Below are 21,933 nucleotides of genomic sequence, written 5' to 3' on the forward strand. Positions count from 1 at the left end.
GCCGTATTTGTCCCCCAACCCAACTGATCAGTTCCTGGAGACCCCCCCCCCAAGCTGTGCAGAACCTCCTTTTGGAGGGGGAGGGGGGGCAGAACAGATCCCACCCACCCCTACCACCCACCTCTGAGAAAAACCTAGTAAAGTCAAAAGCATTTGCACAAGCCGTTGCGTTAAACCCCCCAAAAAATCCACACACCCAGACATGATATGAGAAAAGAATATCACGGTGTTTTATTCGAGTTTTTCCATGCTGAAACAGACCCTTTCTCCAAGCCAACATATCCCAAACTTGCCATGCCGAACATCAGCCCATTAATATGTATATATATATATTAAATATATATATATATATATAAAACCATCCCCTGGGTTTGAAGTGCCAGTCCTTTCGTATCTTTGACAGGGTCTCTTGGCGGGAGAGATTCCCACAAAGCCAACGCGGAGACGAAACACGGATCGGCTGCCAGAAAGAAATCTGGAAACACTTGGGGGCAACATCGGTTGGGGGAAACCGGAACATGTGTTCGCCTAACAAGCACATGAGAGTCATGCAATTAGGAAAATATGTTCTAATAATTAACCAGGCAGCGAAACAAGGCGCTGGATTCAGTCCGATGCTCCAACATGTGTCCCTGCGATGCTGTAGGTCAATTTACACAAGTGAGATCGTTCGATACGCTCGCTGGGAAGTTCGGAGGGCAGCTGCAAATCCCCCCCCCCGTGAACCCCAAATTCCAGAGGTTTCGAAACCCCCCTGATGCAGTTTAAGAGCTGTTTCTTCTTCCGATGAGCCCCGTTATTTGCTACATAGGTGCTTTTCAATACTGTGATTATCCTTTGATCGATTACGAGAGAGAAAGAGAGAGAGAAGACGTAGTATAAAATGCCTGAACAACTTAAATATTATTTATAGATAGATAATTTTTTTTTATAAAAAAAAAAGCTTAGTAAAAAATATAGATTTGTCCAAACCAAAGAGAATGCTCTGATACGGTGGGAAATAAGTGGTAAGGGGCACCCTGAAATAATCCCGGTCCCTCTGTAACATTGAAAAAGGCTTGTTGATCTGGATTTTAACACTCGCATCGTTCAGTTGTGGTGCAGTTTTTCGGTTAATGTTCAAAACGGGGGTTTAGTTCCATCTTGGACCACGATTACACCCTGTGTAAGGAGGATTTGAAGACGCTTGTGTGTGTGTGTGGTGGGGAGGGGGCTTTACACACAGAATGCTCACATTTATTGTCTAGCTCACACTTTGCAGGGAAAATGAGCCTGGTGGCTCAGCAGACTGATAGCATTGTGATCAACACCAGCTTTCTGCAATTACTGTAAGTTCGAATCTCACCAGGCTCAAGGTTGACTCAGCCTTCCATCCTTTCTAAGGTAGGTAAAATGAGGACCCAGTTTGTGGGGGCAATAAGCTGACTTTGTATAAAATATACAATAGTATGAAAGCTATTGCTTAATGCATTGTAAGCCGCCCTGAGTCTCCGGAGAAGGGCGGCATATAAATCAAATTAAAAAAAAAAAGAAGTTGTAAGGCTAAGAGTAAAAAAAAAATATCTGTCCGGCTTTAAATAGGATTTAAGGCAACATTTTTCAACTGGAAGATGCGTGGACTTCATCTCCCAGAATTCCCCAGCCAGTCATAGCCGGCTAGGGAATTCTGGGAGTTGAAGTCCACATATCTTCCAAGTTGCTACAATGGAGAAACATTGCTTTAAAACATCAGCTCCAAATATGTGCCCATACACATACACACACGCTTGGCAATTAGCCAAGGGTTCAAAATCCACACGGCTGAAGCTTTGCAGACGAAGAGACCTGCCCTCAGTTTACCCACCCACCAAATCTCTTGCGCCAATGTCATTTAAGTGGGATTTTCACCTATAAATAGCAAAAATCTGTGGAATAAATTCTACACCTGCTTAGAATTGCACTCCAGGGGAGGAAAAAAGCGAGAAGCCACTTGGAAGGGATTAAAATCAATGCATTTCCTTCCTGTTGCATAGGGCTGGACTAGATGACCTTCGTATGTCCCTTCATTCTAAATTTCCATGGATTAAGAGCCAAGCAAATGGGCCTAATCCAAAGAGCCTCTTGCCTTTCCTTTCAACTTTTCCAACACTTCCCCTTCTTCACTCTTTTAATCACCTCCGGCTACATTCCTCTCTTGTTTTATTCCCTCCGATGTCCAGCCTTATGGATCCCAACGATGAATGCATTCATCGCAAGAAATCACGCATTCCAGCAATGCAGCACAGGCTTCGCATTTTTCACTGTTGATTCCCTGCAGGAGAATAACCCAGAATTTTGGAAATGCAGCCTTTTGCAAACTGCCACGCAGATTTCACCAATGGCCCAACTCCGTGGATATTGCTCAGATCCAAGTATCGCCGTTTCAAAATCTAAGCCCTTTTACTGAATCTTATCTTTGGAGGCAAAACGGGCTGGGGTTTTATCTCGATTTAGAAACCAGGGTTAAAATCCTTGAAAACAAACCTTTTCCAATTATGGGCCGAGGAGGGACTGGCGCAGGTAATTTCATACCGGGATACCTTCTGCATAGTGGGGAAGGAATTCAAACGATACCGTTTGCTCTAATACTGAATTGTGTAAATGAGGTTTCCAGACCGTGGCAACTTTTAAGACGTGTGGACTTCAACTCCCAGAATTCAATGCTGGGCTGGGGAATTCTGGGAGTTGAAGTCCATATGTTTTACAGTTGCCAAGATTCAGAAACTCTGGTGTCAATGAATATTATTTATCATTAGCCTCAATAAGTAGTTGCCTGAATTCCTTCCCTACCTTTACCTGAAAAAACCCAGCGACAGGTACCCCCGTCCAGAATATATAGCACCTTAAAATTGCATTTTCCTTCTGTTTTGAACCATCTCCTTGTGCTACACAGCAATACAGTATATCAATTCTTCAGCCTTGTTTGTTTGTTTTAAAAAAAGAAAGCAATGCCATTAATGAGATAGTCTAAAATATTGCAGGGTTCACAGATCAAAAGAGAGGTTTGGGGCAACCTGATGCAGGTTGGGGTAGAGGGTTGGGAGGCACTTATGGGGCGGACTACGATAGCTATGGGGCACGTTCTACTTTCCTTGGAGAGGAGAAGTTTCCTGCCTGTCGGGTGTACAGGTATATGTAGTCCTCAACTTACGATTCGTTTAGTGACCATTTGAAGTGACAACGGTTTTACCAATTTAGCAACTTCAGGGATTCACTTATGTGGCAAGAAAAGTTGTAAAATGTGGGCAAAACTCACTTAGCGAATTTCTCCCTTAGCAACTGAACTTTTGGGCTCCATCGTGGTCCTAAGTTGAGGACTACTGTAACGTAAAAAAGAGCAGGCGGCGGCTCCAATGTGAGCGAGCCGTACTGAGTTTGCTTTGATCTTTGCAGCCACTGTGGAAAGGAGACCAAGAGGAGATTGACATATTACATGGCAAGGAAGTTAGCTTGCCATCCATGATCTTATTGGAAGGCGATGGGGTGTAGAGCCTGGAATTACTACATATCACAATATTACTACATCTGTAGTTACTACAGATGCCAATACGAAGTCCATCTTTTATTTCGAAGTCTCGAAGGTATTTAAAGGTTTGAATTTAAAGTATGAGAAGGCCCTTTCTCTGCTTCTTTAGAGTTGAGCTCAAGCGGTTTTAAAACTGTGAGATATTTTCTGTACAAAATTTGTTCCGAGCTCCTTGTAGGAACTTTACTCCTCAGCTACTCGACAGGCAAGCTGAGCCCCGTCTCCTTCTCCATGGCTCAAAGCCTCACACCCATGCAAAGAGCAAACTCACCTTTTCCTCTTTGGAGTAAAGCATTAGCATCTCCATGGCCTGCTTTGTGTCTTAACCACTTCCTACGGACACAGGTAATCCTCGACTTACAAACCACAATGGAGACCAAGATTTCCATTGTTGTTAAACAAGGCCGCAGTTAAGCGAGCCACACCCGATTTTACGGCCTTTTTTTTTGCCCCAGCAGTTGTGAATCACTGCAGTTGTTAAGTGAATCGGATGGTCATTAAACAAATCCGACTTCCCCCATTGACTGTGTTGTCAGAAGCCAGCAGGGAAGGTTGCAAACGGTGGTCAGGTGGGACCCTGCCAACATCGTAAACACGTGCCACTTGCCAAGCGATTACGTGATGCTGGAAAGGTCATAAGTGCGAGGACCAGTCGCTTTTTTTTCAGTGCCATTGGGACGGTCGCTAAATAAGTGGTTGTAACTCGAGGACTACTTATACACCTGCATCACAATCTCCTCTCCAATTAATACCGGGTTCACTGTCCTAGCTTTCCCCGAGGAATCCTGGGAAACCGAACGGGGACCGTCCGGAGCACGTCCCTCCCGCTCGAATTTCCCAGCATCCTTGAGAAGAGGAGACGACGGTTCCCCCGGCTTGTGGAGGTGCCCCAAACCTCTCCCTTAATGCAACGTTTACCCAGTGATACAGGCGCTGTAATAAACAGCGCTACTCGCATCGGACAAGGCTGAGATGAGGCTGTTGTCCTCACAGCTCCGGGGAGTCACTTTGGACATAGAAACATGGTAGGCGAAGCCGGAAGGATCCGGACGAGTCCTGCTCATATTCAAATACTGGTCAAACTCGTTGCGGTCCACTTCTGTCCACAGCTCGTTCGGGTTCAAGTGCTCCACGCCATCCAGTTGGTGCGATTCGGGAGGAGGAGAGAGCTGGCCCAGGTGGGCCGACAGCCCGTTGGGAGCTCCGGCGGCACAGATCTGGTTGTAGTACATCCCAGACGGGTGGTGGGGAGTCCTCATGGCTTCGGCCAGGTGGGAGGGCGGGTTGGGGGGGTACCCCATGACCATGTTCCTCCCCAGGTTTTTTTCCGGGGAAAACTCCATCGGCGGTGGAGGAGGAGGAGGAGGAGGAGGGTGGTGATACCCGCGAAAGGACATCACGTTGCAGTCGTCCTGCATGTGCGGCGGGAAAAAGGCCGGCTCCGCCTGTTCTAGAACATCCAGAGGGGACATCTCCGGGGTCGGCAGGCCGTAGTTCTCCATCTCTGACCCCATCGAGCGCAGTTCTCGGAAGTGGTTCAGTGGCGGAGGCTGGGAGTGGCCGATGCCGCCGCCACCTCCGGCGGCGCTGCGGTGGCCCATGGCAAAATTCTCGCCGCAGGGCTGGGGCAGGTTGTGGAGAAGGATGCTTGGTTCCATCCTCTTGATTTTCTTGGCCTGCTTCTTCCGGCGGGGTCGGTACTTGTAATTGGGGTGGTCCTGCAAATGCTGGATCCTGAGCATCTCGGCCTCCTCCACGAAGGGGCGCTTGTCGGTGGTGCTCAGCGCTTTCCATGCCTGGCCTGGGGGTCCGAAAGAGAAAAGAGAGGGCATGATAAAAGATACGACGAACAGTTGCAGGAATGGGGTAGGTCTAATGAAGAGAAGGACTAGGGGTGACATGATAGCAGTGGTCCAATATTTGAGGGGCTGCCACAAAGAAGAGGGAGTCAAGCTATTTTCCAAAGCACCTGAGGGCAGGACAAGAAGCAATGGATGGAAACTAATCAAGGAGAGTAACAACCTACAACTAAGGAGAAATTTCCTGACTCTGAGAACCACTAATAAATGAAATGCTTGCCTCCAGAAGTTGGAGGTGCGCCATCACCAGAGGTTTTCAAGAACCATTTGTCCGAAATGGTATAAGGCCTCCTGCGTGACCGTTTCAAGTTACAACGGCACTGGAAAAAAGTGACTTGTGACCGTTTTTCACACTTAGCGACCGTCGCAGCATCCCCCTGGTCATCTGAACAAAATTAGGCTGCTAGGCAACTGGCTGATACTTATGACGGTTATAGTGTCCTGTATTCATGTGATCCCCTTTTGTGACCTTCTGAAAAGCAAAGTCCACGGGGAAACCAGATTCACTTAACAGCTGTGTTACTCACTTAACAACTGCAGTAATTTACTTAACGACGGTGGCAAGAAAGGTCGTAAAATGGGGCAAAACTCAACAAATGTTTCGCTTCACCACAGAAATTTGGGGTTCAATTGTGGTCCATAAGTCGAGGACTATCTGTAATAGCAAAATGATTTTGGGAGCCTCTTAGCAACTACTCTATTCTACTCTATTCTATTCTACTCTACTCTACTCTATTCTATTCTTCTTTCCAATATTCTGTTCTGTTCTGTTCTGTTCTGTTCTGTTCTGTTCTGTTCTTGGGATCCTACCAATTCTCTTAGAGATTGCAATCCGGTTCTAATTTAGATGCACGGAGTTCACTGTGATCCCTGAGCGTCTCCAACTGAATCTCTCTCTCTCTCTCCGTCTTTAAGGTACGATAATAGTTTGAGACCTGCACACAATTCCTAAGAACACTTGCTGCAACTTGAATTTAGATATGGAGATGTCTTTTAAAAGACCATCTGTTAGTTTTCCAATAAGGATGCATAAAGAGAGGCAGTTTGGTCTAGCGGTTAAGGCACCAGACGAGGAAAAAAAAAAAAGGCAACAGTGAGTTCTAGTCCCGTCTTAGGCATGGAAGCTGGCTGGATGACTTTGGCCCTCTCACCAAGAGACCGTGAGTTCTAGTCCCACCTTATTTATTTATTAGCCGCCCAACTCCCGAGGGACTTATGCACGCAAGCCAGTTGGGCGACTTTGGACCAACTGCCAGGAGGCGGTGAGTTCTAGTTCTGCCTTAAAGCTGGATGACTTTGGTCCTATCACCAAGAGAGCGTGAGTTCTAGTCCCACCTTATGCATGCGAGCCAGTTGGGCGACTTTGGACCAACTGCCAGGAGACAGTGAGTTCTAGTTCTGCCTTAGGCAAGAGAGCTGGCTTGGATGACTATGGACCGGTCCTTCTTTCTCAGCCCAATCCATCTCAAGAATTGTTATTGTGGAGAAAATAGGAGGAGGAAGTTGTGCTGGATATGTCTGCCTTCTTGAGTTATTTGTAAAAAAAAATAAGACAGACTGGAAACAAATAAGTTAATTTTTTTTAAAAAAAGAAAAACGGTGTCCTTATTCCATCATCCCAATATATTGCATTCAAAAAAAAAAAAAAAAATTATGCTTGTATCACGTAACTTGTGAAGTCAGTCAGAGGGTTAGCGGATTCTGGAACGGACAACTGGTTTTTTAAAGGTGCACAACTTCCAAATTGTGACTCACTAACATCAAAGGGTGCGTTGTTTAGGGAACATTTTCCAGAAACTGTGAGACTGCAATTTGGACATTTTTCAAACCCTATAAGTGAGCCAAGTTCCACTTTAAAGAGAGAGAGAGGGAAAAAAATAAGATACTTGACAGCGAGTTAATTTCACTACAATGCTTCACTACAAGCATTTAAAGAACAAGGAATGGCTCGGAGACAATAAACATTGGAGCGTAAAAATATTTCTTTGTTAAAAAAAAAAGCTCTTAAATTCATTTTCCATATTGCCTTGCTTAATAGCGAAAGCCAAATTACGTTGTCTAAAGTGGCTACAATGCAGATCCTGTTTAGAAATGACGCTTTCCCACAATCGGTTCCATAAAGAGAGAGTGGAAGAAAAGGGATGAAAACATGGATAAAATTATTTATAGCATGGGGAACGGAGAATATGTGCACCCCGGATTGTCCAAGAACACTGAATCATGGGTGATTTCGCTGCTCTTCACACTGAGATATTAAACTGTGAAACTCATGGCCACAAGATAGTTAACAGCCAGCAACCTGGAAGAAGTAAAACCCAGGAGGATCCAGCTATCAAGAGCTATTAATAATTTTGGTGATCTTTCTATGATCTCCTGCAGTCTCAAAAGACACCTTAAGGGCAGGAAAAGAAAAACAGATCTATCTATCTATCTATCTATCTATCTATCTATCTATCTATCTATCTATCTATCTATCTATCTATCTATCTATCAATGATAGACAGATAGACTTTCTTTGAAAAAGTCATTTTGATTAAATTTGATTAAATAAATTTTCTAGGACAGGAAGAAAAATTCTATTTTTCTTCGAAAGCGCAAATATAGTCCATTTGTTGAAGACTGGGAGAAATGATACCCAATCCAGAATGGAGCATATAAACAGATAAATAATAGAATTGTTGATATTCAGGCAGTATCAACATTTAATAAATTATGGTTCGGCACTCAGTCAATCAGATGTTTAGACTGGTTTGGCCTTTTTACCCTCCAATCGAGTCCTTCCCAAGGACAGGTAGAAGTTTTGTTTGAGGGTGTTTAATAATAATAATAATAATAATAATAATAATAATAATAATAATAATAATACAACGATACCTTAACAGTTCCTAGGTCCTTGGTTAGGACTCGAGCTGCTGAGCTATTAACCAGCCTCAAAGGCTGTGAATCTCACTAAAGATTAAATAATAATAATAATAATAATAATAATAATAATAATAATAATAATAATAATAATAATAATACATCAAGAAATTACAGCTTCCTGCAATAACACCAACGGAACTGCAAAAAACTGCGCTACTCGGAACATCGTACATCTTAAGAAGGTACTTGGTTGATACCTGGGACGCTGGCAGTATCAACCATTAGCACCAGTCAATCGTATTTGTGACACATTTTTAAATGTTCAGTTGACTGAGTTTCATGTTTAATGAATAAAAGAGATTATTATTATTGTTGTTGTTGTTGTTATTGTTGTTGTTATTATTATTATTATTACAGTGTTTCCCCGAAAATAAGACCCTATTTTATATTTTTTTGAACCCTGAAATAAGTGCTTGGCCTTATTGCCATGCACTCAAAAGCCCGATTGGGCTTATTATCAGGGGATGTCTTATTTTGGGGGAAACAGGCTATTATTATTATTACATATAAATAGTCTCAATCAATAGACAATTCAATACTGTTTTAACTCACACTATGCTTAACCTGGCCAGTTAAAGACCTTTTTGCTGTAATTATTGCAACATACAAAGCTTGATTAGACTTAACCTCACCACGTATTTCCCTGCTGTGGCTTAACGTGTTATATGAAATCTCCCCGCTTGGTTAGTTTATGATCCAATATGCTGTGTGAACACAGAGCGTAGGTTCAACCAAGAGCATTGTGTGAACACAGCAACTGTTTTGCCTCCAGATACGAAACACTCCTGAGTACCAAAGCAAGGCTTCCATAATTTTCCCTCAAGACACAAATATTAGAGTACTGATGAAGTTATCTAGTTGGGTAATGAGATGTCTGCAAGAAATCAAGCTCAGAGAGCATCACAGGACCTCTCATTTCAACCCTGAGCTACAAATATTCTCCTTTATTAGTACTTGAATCCTAATTATTTGCTACTTTATTAAGCATCAAATATTTGGCCACTGTTTCCAGATGTGCTGGTTCATAGGGTTGGAAATCACCTTAGCGGTCATCTAATCACCCCAATAATGCAGTTATTTTTTTAAAAAAAACATCCAACGGATTTTGGATGTTTAAAATCATTCAAAAGGTCAATTAAAGTAGACCTCAGAGGTTTAAAATCTCTTCTGTCCAGTCTCAATTGATTCCCTAAATTATTATAAGAAGGATGCAAAATGTTCCTAAATAGATTGAGCTCAGAATAATAAAATGCTGAGATGTGCTTGGGCTCCATCTATACCCAGATCTGATCTTGCTCGCATCTTGGATCAGACTCAGCCGGGATAAAATTCCTCCGTTAATCGGAAATGCTGGGTTAACCCTAAGTGGCAGAGGGTGGGTCTAGATAACCTTCAGGGTTATTTCCATATTTCCCATTCTGTACTCCTACAAACACACTTGATTAAAAGTTGGGGAAATCAGCCCAAATCGTCTCCTTTGGGCAATGCTTCTGAAGCTTGGCAACTTTTAAGACTTGCGGACTCCCCACCACCACCACTCCCAAATTCCTGCAGCCAATTTGTGTTCCCCCTTAAGCATGCTAACACCCCCACCCCCCATTTTTGGGATCCCGCCAATGTGGTTAGCAAGCGAAGTGGGCTTTTTAAAGATAGACCAAGGGACTCAGAAGACCACAGCTCAGCTCCCCTTGGGATGGACCCCAGAATTGCACGCCCTCCCTTGGAATTTTCGCCCTCTTGGATTTTCGGAACCTGGTGGCCGGGAGTTCCACAGAGGCTTGTTTGCAAGGTGTTAGAGACAAATCGGGCTCTATGTGTGTATGAGAGAGGGGGGAGGGAGTAGGAAGGTGAGCCCAGTTATGTGTGTGTGTGTGTTGTGTATAACAAGGGAGTGGGGAGCCTCAGCTGGATAAATTTAACAGTCTTGGAAGGGACCTTGGAGGTCATTTAGTCCAACCCGCTGCTCACGCAGAAGACCTGTACTAGGGATTCGAACTGCCGACCTTGCTGATCGACAAGCTCAGTGTCTTAGCCACTGAGCCACCTCTCTCTGTGTGTGTGTGTGTGTCCATGTGCCCCCCCCTTTTTAAAAAATTTGATTTATATGCCGCCCTTCTCCGGAGACTCAGGGCGGCTTACAGTGCGTTAAGCAATAGCCTTCATACTTTTGTATATTTATACAAAGTCAGCTTATTGCCCCCACAAACTGGGTCCTCAATTTACCTACCTTAGAAAGGATGGAAGGCTGAGTCAACCTGAGCCTGGGGAGATTCGAACTTACAGTAATTGCAGACAGCTGGTGTTAATCACAATGCTTTCAGTCTGCTGAGCCACCAGGCCCCTTGTGGGAGAAACCCATCTGAGGATGTGTATATGTGTGAATATATCAAGGGAAAGAATGGGAAGGGGAGTCCCCACGTCTCTCTCTGTATCTAGCACAGAGGCGTTCAAATTTGGCCGCTTTAAAACTTGTGGACTTCAACTCCCAGAATTCTCTAGCTAGCAGCTGGCTGGAGAATTCTGGGAGTTGAAGTCCACAAGTCTTAAAGCGGCCAAGTTTGAAGGCCTCTGATCTAGTGTCTATATAGTTATCTCTCTCTCTGTGGAGTGTGGAAGTGGGGAGTCCGGTCTGTGTGTGTCCCATTTGTGTGTGTGTGTGTGTGTGTGTGTGTGTCAATGCGTGTGTGCCAAGAGGGCAGTTGGAAGAAGACCCCCCACCCCCACACGTGAGTGTGTGCCTGCGTGTTTGTATGTCAGGGGAGGAGTGGGGAATCCGGTCTGTCTCATCTGTATGTGTGGGCGTCTAACAAGCCTAACAAGGGGAAGTGGGTTTCCTCAGAACCCTCAATGCCGTCCGTGTGTGCCTGCGTGTTTGGGTGTCACGGGGGGGGGGGGGAGAGTCCGGTCTGTGGGTACGTACACGCGCGTGTCAATGTGCCAAGAGGACCGCGAGAGACCTCCCGTGAGCGCCTGCCTGCGTGTTCGCGAGTCACGAGGGGAGTGGGGAGTGGGAAGAGGACCCTCCAACACCATCCCTCGAGTGCGTGTGTGCCTGTTTGTGTGTCACGGGAGGAGTGGGGAGTCTGGTCTGTGTGTGAATGTGTGCGTTCGTGCGTGTAATAAACGGGGAGTGGGAAGAGGACGCCCCAACGCCATTCCGCGATTGCGTGTATGCCTGCCTGCTTGGGTGTCACGGGAGGAGTGGGGAATCCGGTCTGTGTGTGTGTGTGCATGCGCGTGTCAATGCGTGTGTGCCAAGAGGGCCGTGGGAAGAGGACCTCCCTTGACCACCTGCCTGCGTGTTTGCGGGTCATGAGGGAGGGAGTTGGAAAAGAACCCCCTTCCCCAACGCCGTCCTGCGAGTGCGTGTGTGCCTGCGTGTTTGTGTGTCACGGGAGGACTGGGGAATCCGGTCTGTGTGTGTGTGCGTGCGCGCGCGCGCGTGTAACAAACGGGCAGTGGGAAGAGGACGCCCGACACCATCCCGCGAGTGCTTGTGTGCCTGCGTGTTTGTGTGTCACGGGTGTGTGCGTGGAGTGGGGAGCCCGGTCTGTGTGCGCGTGTGTACCAAGACGGCCGCGGGAAGAGGACCTCCCTTGACCACCTGCCTGCGTGTTCGCGGGTCACGGGGGTGAGGGGGAAGTGGGAAGAGGACCGTCCGACACCGTTCCACGAGTGCGTGTTTGGGTGTCACGGGAGGAGTGGGGAGTCCGGTCTCTCTGTGTGTGTGTAACAAACGGGGAGTAGGAAGAAGACCCCCGACGCCATCCCGCGAGTGCGTGTGTGCCTGCGTGTTTGTGTGTCACGGGTGTGTGTGTGTGTGTGTGTGTGGAGTGGGGAGCCCGGTCTGCGTGCGCGTGCGTACCAACGCGCGCGTGTGCCAAGAGGGCCGCGGGAAGAGGACTCCCTGCGTGTTCGCGTGTCACGGGTGGAGGGAGGGAGGGAGGGAGTGGGGCAAGGGACCCCCGCCGCCCGCCCGCCCTTACCGAGCATCTTGCTGAGCACGGCGTTGTGCAGGTCCGGGTTCTGCTGGGCCAGCCGCTTCCTCTCGTCCTTGGCCCAGACCATGAAGGCGTTCATCGGGCGGCGGATGCGCGAATCCTCGCCGGTGCCTCCTCCTCCGCCGCCGCCGCCGCCGCTGCTGCTCTTGCCCGGGACGCCTCCGTAGCCATAGCCGGCAGAGGTTGCTGCTGCTGCTGCCGCCGCCGCGGCGTCGTCGGGGCTGGGCGCGGGGCTGCCGGGCGCCGCCGAGGAAGAGGAGGCGGAGGCGGAGGCGGCGGGAGCCAAGAGGGCTGATCCTCCGGGCTGAGCGGCGCCGGGGCAGAATCCGAAGCCGGCTTCGGGGCTTGGCGATCGGCTGGGGGCGACGGGCCGGCTGTGGCGCGGCGGCGTCGGGTAAGCGAGCCCCGGATCAGGCGCGGCTGGGGCGGCGGTGGCTGCGGCAGCCGCGACGGCTCCCCATGAAAAGTCGCCTCGGGCTTGCGGGATCTCCTCTGCACGGAAAGGGCGCTCAGATCTATTCATTCCAGCTGGACGGAGCTCTGGGGGTCGAGCCGCGAGGCCGAGCCGAGAGGCGGGAAAACCGGCGGGGCGGACGGACGGACGGACGGACGGACGAGCCGGGAGAAGAGCGAGCGAGAGAGCGGCTGGGCGATCGGAGGCGGGTGGGCGCGGTCCCTTCTCTGGGCGGAGGGGGGGAGGCGGTTCTGTCCTCCGGCCGAAGGGAGGACCAGCGGGCTGGAAGGATGCTGGCCGTCGAGGGGCCACGTTATAAAGGCTTCGGGCGGCGGGGAGGGGGGGAAGAGGGGGCGGGCGGGGGAGGAGGGAGGAGAAACGGGGAGAGGGGCGCGCAGAAGAGGAGGAGGAGGGAGGGGTGTGGGGGGGAGGGGGGGGCTAGAAGGGGCGTCCGGGATTGGAAAAGCGCTCCGGCTCTGTTTCCTTTTGTTTTTTTCCAAGGAAATGGGCGGGGCGGGGTGGGAAACGGCCTCTCTTCCTCGACCCCCCCCCACCCTTTCGTCGGCTGCTGTAGCGGCGGCAGAAGCGGCTCAAATCCGCTTGTAACGAGCGCGGGAGGGGAGGGGGGCCCCGAGAGCAGCCTGCGAGATCGCGCCTGGACGCCGTGGCTGGACAGCTGCTTGGAGTGGGGGGGCGGGGGGTTGCTTCAAAGAGCGCCAGGGAGGGGGGGCGCGAAGTGTCTTCCTTCCTTCCTTCTTTCCTACCTTCTCCTCTCTTTCTTTCCTTCCTTCCTTCCTACCTTCTCCTCTCTTTCTTTCCTTCTTTCCTTCCTTCCTACCTACCTACCTACCTACCTTCTCCTCTCTTTCCTTCCTTCTTTTCTTCCTTCTTTCTGTCCTACCTACCTTCTCCTCTCTTTCCTTCCTTCCTACCTTCCCCTCTCTTTCTTTCCTTCTTTCCTTCCTTCCTTCCTTCCTACCTACCTACCTTCTCCTCTCTTTCCTTCCTTCCTACCTTCCCCTCTCTTTCTTTCCTTCTTTCCTTCCTTCCTTCCTTCCTACCTACCTACCTTCTCCTCTCTTTCCTTCCTTCCTACCTTCCCCTCTCTTTCTTTCCTTCTTTCCTTCCTTCCTTCCTTCCTACCTACCTTCTTCTCTCCTTCCTTCCTTCTACCTTCCTACCTACCTTCTCCTTCCTTCCTTCCTACCTTCCTACCTACCTTCTCCTTCCTTCCTTCCTTCCTTCCTACCTTCCTACCTACCTATCTACCTTCTCCTCTTTCCTTCCTTCCTTCCTTTTTTGCTTCCTTCCTTCCACATCAAAATTAGCCTTTCTTTCTTTTTGTTTGTTTGTTTCTTTCTTTCTTTCTTTCTCTCTCTCTCTTTCCTTCCTTCCTTCCTTCCTTCTTCCCATTTCCTTGCTTCCTACTTACCTTCACCTCTCTTTCCTTCCTTCCTTTTTTTGCTTGCTTCTTTCCACATCAAAATCACCTTCCTCCCTGCCTCCCTGCCTTCCTTCCTTTTTCTCCTTCCTTTTTTCTTTTTTCTTTCTCCCTCTTTTTCTCTCCCTTCCTTTTATCCATCCATCCATCCAAATCATCTTCCTTCCTCCCTCCCTCCCTCCCTCCCTCCCTTCATCTCTCTTTCTTCTTTTCCCTTTCCCCCTGCCAACATTTTTTTAGCAAGCTTTGCTATCCCTTTCCTGCCAGCCGCTCCACTTTCTTCCCTCCGAAACCTACAGAAATGACCGAAACCTTTTTCAGAGGCTGCCTTGCAGTGGCATTGCTGGGAATGCTTTTTTTTTTTGAAAGGGGATGTTTGCGCTGGGCAGGGGGTTGGATTCGAAGCCCCTTAGGGAGAAAGAAGGAAAAAGAGAAAAGAAAAGAAAAGAAGAAAACCAGCAGAAGGAGAGGGGGGGGGCGCGTCCCAGTTTGCACATGGGGTGGAGGAGCGATTTGAAAGAAAAATTGTCCTGTGGAAGATTTCATGGGTGGTAAACTGGTGGAGTTGATTGCCATGAGATTGTGATGTTCACGGAGTTGGGGTGCCTGCCAAAGGGGGCTGCGGATATTCATGGAGGGCTCTTGTTTGTTTGTTTGTTTGTTTATTTATTTATTTATTTATTTATTTATTTATTTATTTATTTATTTATTTATTTATTGGTTCGATTTATATGCCACCCTTCTCCAGAGACTCAGGGCGGCTTACAATGCATTAAGCAATAGCCTTCATACTTTTGTATATACCTGCTTAATAGGGCTTTCGGGCCCCCCTAAGTGGTGTTCTTTTTTAAACAAAGTCAGCTTATTGCCCCCACAATCCAGGTCCTCATTTTACCTACCTCGAAAGGATGGAAGGCTGAGTCAACCTTGAGCCTGGTGAGATTTGAACTTGCAGTAATTGCAGGCAGCTGGTGCTACTTAACAGCACTTTAGTCTGCTGCGCCACCAAGGCTCTTTTCTTAGTCCTGGAGATTCAACATTTCCTCGAGACTGGAGGTTTTTAAGAAAAGACTGGACAACCGTTCTCCTGAAATGGTAGAGGGCTTCCTGCTTAAGCAGGGGGTTGGACTAGAAGACCTCTAAGGTACCTTCCATTATTCTATTCTGTTCTGAATAGGTGTGGGGTTGTGACTGATGGGAGAACCAAAATACTGAACTGAGGTAGTCCTTGACCGATCTCCCTGTCAGTCAGTCAGTCTCTAACTCTTGTTTGACTTCTGATCTTTAAGAAGCCCCCAAAACTTCCTCTCCAGCAAATCAACGCAAGATAAGCAGGGATTAACCCCAGAGAAACAAGCAGTAAACATCAGCTTAATCAAGGATCTGCCAAGGAGAAAGCCACACCCTCATCAAAATGGGCACGACAAGCTACTGTATACACAGGTCGTCCTCGACTTACAACTACATTTCGTGACTGTTCAAAGTTACAATGGCACTGGGAAAAAAATGACTTGTTTTTTTCACACAACCGTTGCAGGGTCTCCGTGGTCACATGATCAAACATTCAGATGTTGGCAACGGGTTCATATTTATGACGGTTGGAGGGTCTTGGGGTCATGTAATCAATTTTTGCAACCTGATGAGCAAACTCAATGGGGAAGCAAGATTCACTTAACAACTGCAGCAATTCACTTAACGGTGGCAAGAATAGTCGCAAAATGGAGCAAAACTCACTGAAATGTTTCATTCAACAACTATCTCACTTAGCAACATAAATTTTGGGCTCCATTGTGGTCATAACTCGAAGACTAACTGTAAACAGAACGTAAACCATACTCCCTTCTAGCACTGATGAAGTTAACTAGTTGGGTAATGAAACATCTGCAAGTGAAAATCCAGCCCAGAGAGTACCAAGGACTCCAAAGCCCCCTGTGATTGTACAATGACTTGACTTATGACCACAACTGAGACCCAAATTTCTGTTGCTAAGTGAGACAGTTCTTAAATGAGCTTTGCCCGCTGCAGCGGTTATAAGTATGAAAAATGGTCATTTCCCTGTTTTAGTGTGGTGGTAATTTGGAACAATAGGGATGTGGTGGCTCAGTGGCTAAGACACTGATCTTGTCGATCGAAAGGTTGGCAGTTCAGCGGTTCGAATCTCTAGTGCCGCGTAACAGGGTGAGCTCCGGTTCCTTGTCCCAGCTTCTGCCAACCTAGCAGTTCGAAAGCAGGTAAAAAAAATGCAAGTAGAAAAATAGGGACCACCTTTGGTGGGAAGGGAACAGCGTTCCGTGCGCCTTTGGCATTGAGTCATGCTGGCCACACGACCACGGAGACGTCTTCGGACAGCGCTGGCTCTTCGGCTTTGAAACGGAGATGAGCACCGCCCCCTAGAGTCAGGAACGACTAGCACATATGTGCGAGGGGAACCTTTACCTTTTTAACTTGGAACAGTGACTCAATGAATGGTTGTAAGCCAAGGATTACCTGTATGTGTTGGCACAAGCAAGGCATGATTCGGGTTAACCTTGGTTAGGTAGAGGGTGGCTTAGCATGGGGCAGAAACCCAGAGAACGTATAGGGCAGGAATTGCGTCTGTGAACACAGCCTCTCGTGATTTCGGTCCGGGCACCACCTCTCAGCCTTTCCTACCGTGCAGAGTTGTTGTGATGGCACACCATGAAATCAATATATGTGCTGCCTGGAAGCAAAGTGGACCGTCCTTCTATAATTTGGGAAGCAGAAATCCAGTTATCATCATCATCATCCCCATCATCGCTGGTGCCACCCCAAAGTTCTTGGAGACGACAATGACGCTTTCTATTCTTTTGCAGTTCAAAGACCTTGTCAGCAATTGAATTCAGATGGGGCTGGGAGCCTGGGCAGAGCCAGGGGGTGGGGGCCTCCAGGCCTGTGGGGGGGAGGGCTCCTATGGGTTCAAAGGGTTGGGATTGTCTCTTACATGCGAACTCTCTTCTCTTCCCAGGATTGAAACTTGGAGGACTTTGCCGTTGTTTGGGGACAAATGTAATGGCTGGGGCTGCTGTACCGGGAATTTCAATTTCTTTCCACGAATGAGACCTCAAATTGTCTGGGGAAGAAGAAGACTTCAGATTGAGCAGCCCTTGGCTTGGCAGCAAAGGATGGATGGCTGCTTCAGGAGAAAGAAAAAAAGAAAGAAAGAAAGAAAGAAAGAAAGAAAGAAAGAAAGAGAGAGAGAGAGAGAGAGAGAGAGAGAGAAGGAAGGAAGGAAGAAGAAAGAAAGAAAGAAAGAAAGAAAGAAAGAAAGAACGAGAAAGAAAGGGAGGGAGGGAGAAGGAGAGAAAGAAAGAAAGGGAGGGAGGGAGGGAGGAGAAACGGAAAAAAAGAGAGAAAGAGAAATAGGGAGGGAGAAGGAGAGAAAGAAAAAAGAGAGAAAGAGAAATAGGGAGGGAGAAGGAGAGAAAGAAAAAGAAAGGGAGGGAGAAAGGGAAAAGAAAGAAAGAAAAGGAGAAATAAAGAAAAAAGAATACGGGGGGAGGAAGAAGGCGAGAGAAAAAGAAAGGGAGGGAGAAAGAAAGAGAGAAAGAAAGAAAAAGCGGGAGGGAGGGAGAAAGAAAGGGAGGGAGGCAGAAAGAGAAAGAAAGGAGGGAGGAAAGGCATGCAGGAAGGAAGAGAAGGAAAAGGAAAGGGGGGAGAAAAGGGAGAGAAAAGGAAGGAGAGGGAAGGAAGGAAGTGAAAAGGAAAGTCAGTAAAGTAAGGCGGGAGGGAAGGAAGGAAGGAAAAAGGAAATGAAGGAAATAAGGAAGCAAGGGAAAATGAAAGAAAAGGAAAAGAGGGAACAAAAGGGAGAGGAAAGGAAGTGAAGAAGGAAGGAAGGAAAGAAAGAAAGAAGAAAAAGAAAGAAAGAAAGAAAGAAAGAAAGAAAGAAAGAAAAAGAAAGAAAGAAAGAAAGAAAGAAAGAAAGAGGGAAGGAAGTCCAAAACTCTAGCAAGGAGCCATCAATGCCTTCTTAAGGTCAGGACAAGACCATGCGAAGGGAGGGACGGACGTTCTGTGCGGACAGAGCAACCCACAGTGGACAAATTCCATCCATGTGTTGACGCCTCACATGTGTGCAGGTGTTGCACCATATGTGCTCATGCGCTGAACTGCCTGCGCGTCTGACGGAAATCACAACCCCCTGCAGATCTAATGGGATGGGGGAGAAACTATTGGGGAGAGAGAGTCCCGCCCGTCCACTGACCCCCGGCCACATAGGACTTTAAGGATCTTCAGTTTTACAGCAGTCCTCGAGTTACAACCCTTCATTTAGCGACTGTTTGAAGTTATAAAGGAACTGGCACCTACGACCATCCCAGCATTTCCACAGCCACATCAACAGAATTTGGGCCCTTGGCAATCAGCATGTAGGGGTTGTGCTTCAGTTCATTTAGTGACCGTTCGAAGTTACGACGACACTGAAAAAAAGGGACTTATGAGCATTTTTCACACTTCACAACGGTGGCAAGGAAAGGTCGTAAAATGGAACAAAACCCACTTAACAACCGTCTCGCTTAGCAACATAAATTTTGGGGCTCAATTGTGGTCATACGTCAAAGACTAGTTGTACAACAACAGGGGGCATTAGAGCCCTTGGGGCTCTCTGAGCTGGGTTGTTTTCTTACAGACGTTTTATTACCCAACTAGGTGACATCATCAGCACTAGAAGGGAGTGGGGTTTGCTCTCTTTTTATTGTAGTCCTAAATCGAGGACTACCTGCATGTACGCCCGTTGCAGCCTGGGCCATTTGAGATCTTCCCAGCTGGCTTCCAGCCTGCGGTTGGGGACCTATTGTGGAAAGCTCTAAAACAATAAAAAATGGATCTGTCGATTACAAAGGAAGACGGAATAGATCCCTCCGCTCCAGATCACGTCACTACTGTACTGAGACAAAAAAACAGATCCCAGCCAGTGTTCTCCATTGTGTATCAGCACCAGGATTTTATTCTGTCTCCCCTTTATTATTGTTTTCACCAATAAGGTGGGGAGCCCATCGAACCAGAGGTGGTATTAAGCAGGTTCGGGCTGATTTGGACCGGTTTGCCCGAACCGGTAGCATCCACCCAGATGTAATGCCGTCCTATTTAGCCATGTTTTCGAGGCTGGGTGCATCCGCGGAAGGTGCGCACGCACCAGTAGTAACAATATGTGAAATCCATCCCTGTATCCAACCCACCTTCCTCCTATTTTCTCCACCGTGACGACTCTCCCCCTGTAAGAGAAAGGGATTGGCCCCAAGTCACCCAGCCAGCTTTCATGCTTATGGTGGAACTAGAACTCACTGTCTCCCGGCGATTGATCCAAAGTCATTCAGCCAGCTTTCATGCCTAAGGCAGGACTAGAATTCACAGTCTCCTGGTGATTGGACAAAGTCACCCAGGTGGCTTCCATGCCTAAGGTAGGACTAGAATTCACAGTCTCCTGGTGATTGGACAAAGTCACCCAGGTGGCTTTCATGCCTAAGGCGGGACTAGAATTCACAGTCTCCTGGTGATTGGTCCAAAGTCACCCAGATGGCTTTCATGCCTAAGGTGGAACTAGAACTCACTGTCTCCCGGTGATTGATCCAGAGTCACTCAGCCAGCTTTCATGCCTAAGGCAGGACTAGAATTCACAGTCTCCTGGTGATTGGACAAAGTCACCCAGGTGGCTTCCATGCCTAAGGTAGGACTAGAATTCACAGTCTCCTGGTGATTGGACAAAGTCACCCAGGTGGCTTTCATGCCTAAGGCGGGACTAGAATTCACAGTCTCCTGGTGATTGGTCCAAAGTCACCCAGATGGCTTTCATGCCTAAGGTGGAACTAGAACTCACTGTCTCCCGGTGATTGATCCAGAGTCACTCAGCCAGCTTTCATGCCTAAGGCAGGACTAGAATTCACAGTCTCCTGGTGATTGGACAAAGTCACCCAGGTGGCTTCCATGCCTAAGGTAGGACTAGAATTCACAGTCTCCTGGTGATTGGACAAAGTCACTCAGCCAGCTTTCATGCCTAAGGCAGGACTAGAATTCACTGTCTCCTGGTGATTGGTCCAAAGTCACCCAGGTGGTTTTCATGCTTAAGGTGGGACTAGAACTCACTGTCTCCCGGTGATTGATCCAAAGTCACTCAGCCAGCTTTCATGCCTAAGGCAGGACTAGAATTCACAGTCTCCTGGTGATTGGTCCAAAGTCACCCAGGTGGCTTTCATGCTTAAGGTGGGACTAGAACTCACTGTCTCCCGGTGATTGATCCAAAGTCACTCAGCCAGCTTTCATGCCTAAGGCAGGACTAGAATTCACAGTCTCCTGGTGATTGGACAAAGTCACCCAGGTGGCTTTCATGCCTAAGGCAGGACTAGAATTCACAGTCTCCCGGTGATTGATCCAGAGTCACTCAGCCAGCTTTCATGCCTAAGGCAGGACTAGAATTCACTGTCTCCTGGTGATTGGTCCAAAGTCACCCAGGTGGTTTTCATGCTTAAGGTGGGACTAGAACTCACTGTCTCCCGGTGATTGATCCAAAGTCACTCAGCCAGCTTTCATGCCTAAGGCAGGACTAGAATTCACAGTCTCCTGGTGATTGGTCCAAAGTCACCCAGGTGGTTTTCATGCTTAAGGTGGGACTAGAACTCACTGTCTCCCGGTGATTGATCCAAAGTCATTCAGCCAGCTTTCATGCCTAAGGCAGGACTAGAATTCACTATCTCCTGGTGATTGGTCCAAAGTCACCCAGGTGGCTTCATGCCTAAGGCAGGACTAGAATTCACAGTCTCCTGGTGATTGGACAAAGTCACCCAGGTGGCTTTCATGCCTAAGGCGGGACTAGAACTCACTGCCTCCTGGTGATTGGACAAAGTCACCCAGATGGCTTTCATGCCTAAGGCGGGACTAGAATTCACTGTCTCCTGGTGATTGGTCCAAAGTCACCCAGGTGGCTTCCATGCCTAAGGTAGGACTAGAATTCACAGTCTCCTGGTGATTGGACAAAGTCACCCAGGTAGCTTTCATGCCTAAGGCGGGACTAGAATTCACTGTCTCCTGGTGATTGGTCCAAAGTTACCCAGGTGGCTTTCATGCCTAAGGCGGGACTAGAACTCACAGTCTCCTGGTGATTGGTCAAAAGTCACCCAGCCAGCTTGATGCCTCAGGTAGGACTAGAATTCTCAGTCTCCTTGTTCAAGGTCCCCAAACTGCCTTTCATGCTTATAGTGGGACTAGAACTCACCGTTTCCCACTGATTGGCCCAAAGTCACCCAGCCGGCTTTCATGCCTATGGCAGGACTAGAACTCCCACTCCCCCACTTTCTATTGCTTCAGACTTGGGGACCCAACCTGTAATGGCAGGTTAAAGTCTCCCGAATGCCGTAAGTTTAGGAATGACCGCCATCAATCAGGCCATAGCATCAAACGGGAGGTCACAACACAACTCGGCAATGCTACAATAGCGGCAAACCCATCTGTTTCTTACACGTTGCTTTCATTTCGCTTCTGCGTACCGCTCTCCAAAACAAAGGAAAATCTGTGTGTGTTTTTTTCAAAAAGAAGACCCCTTCAGGACAATTCCTTTAGTTAACCAGCGCAATTATGTAGATGTAGCCAATTAATCAGCGGCCTTTATTTTTTAATTTGGGTAACCAGCTTACAAAAGTAAGGTGGACTGGCTTTATTTTTTCATCCGCAGTGACGTCAGTCGAAATTTCCTTCATCCG

At 47.8% G+C, this 21,933-nt stretch overlaps 1 protein-coding gene across 1 annotated transcript; it reads right to left on the minus strand.

Annotated features, from left to right (window-relative positions):
- Window positions 1-206: 206 nt before the first annotated feature.
- On the minus strand, window positions 207-13,097 carry SOX18 (SRY-box transcription factor 18). Its single transcript, XM_087888992.1, has 2 exons — window positions 12,312-13,097; window positions 207-5,345 (listed from the first exon to the last, which is right to left on the minus strand). The coding sequence occupies exons 1-2, from the start codon at window positions 12,847-12,849 to the stop codon at window positions 4,459-4,461; spliced, it is 1,425 nt and encodes a 474-aa protein (XP_087745118.1). The 5' UTR covers window positions 12,850-13,097; the 3' UTR covers window positions 207-4,458.
- Window positions 13,098-21,933: the final 8,836 nt, after the last annotated feature.

The sequence above is a fragment of the Pantherophis guttatus genome, chromosome 3, assembly GCF_059756535.1.
Source record: "Pantherophis guttatus breed Tessera chromosome 3, ASM5975653v1, whole genome shotgun sequence".
Taxonomy (NCBI): domain Eukaryota; kingdom Metazoa; phylum Chordata; class Lepidosauria; order Squamata; family Colubridae; genus Pantherophis; species Pantherophis guttatus.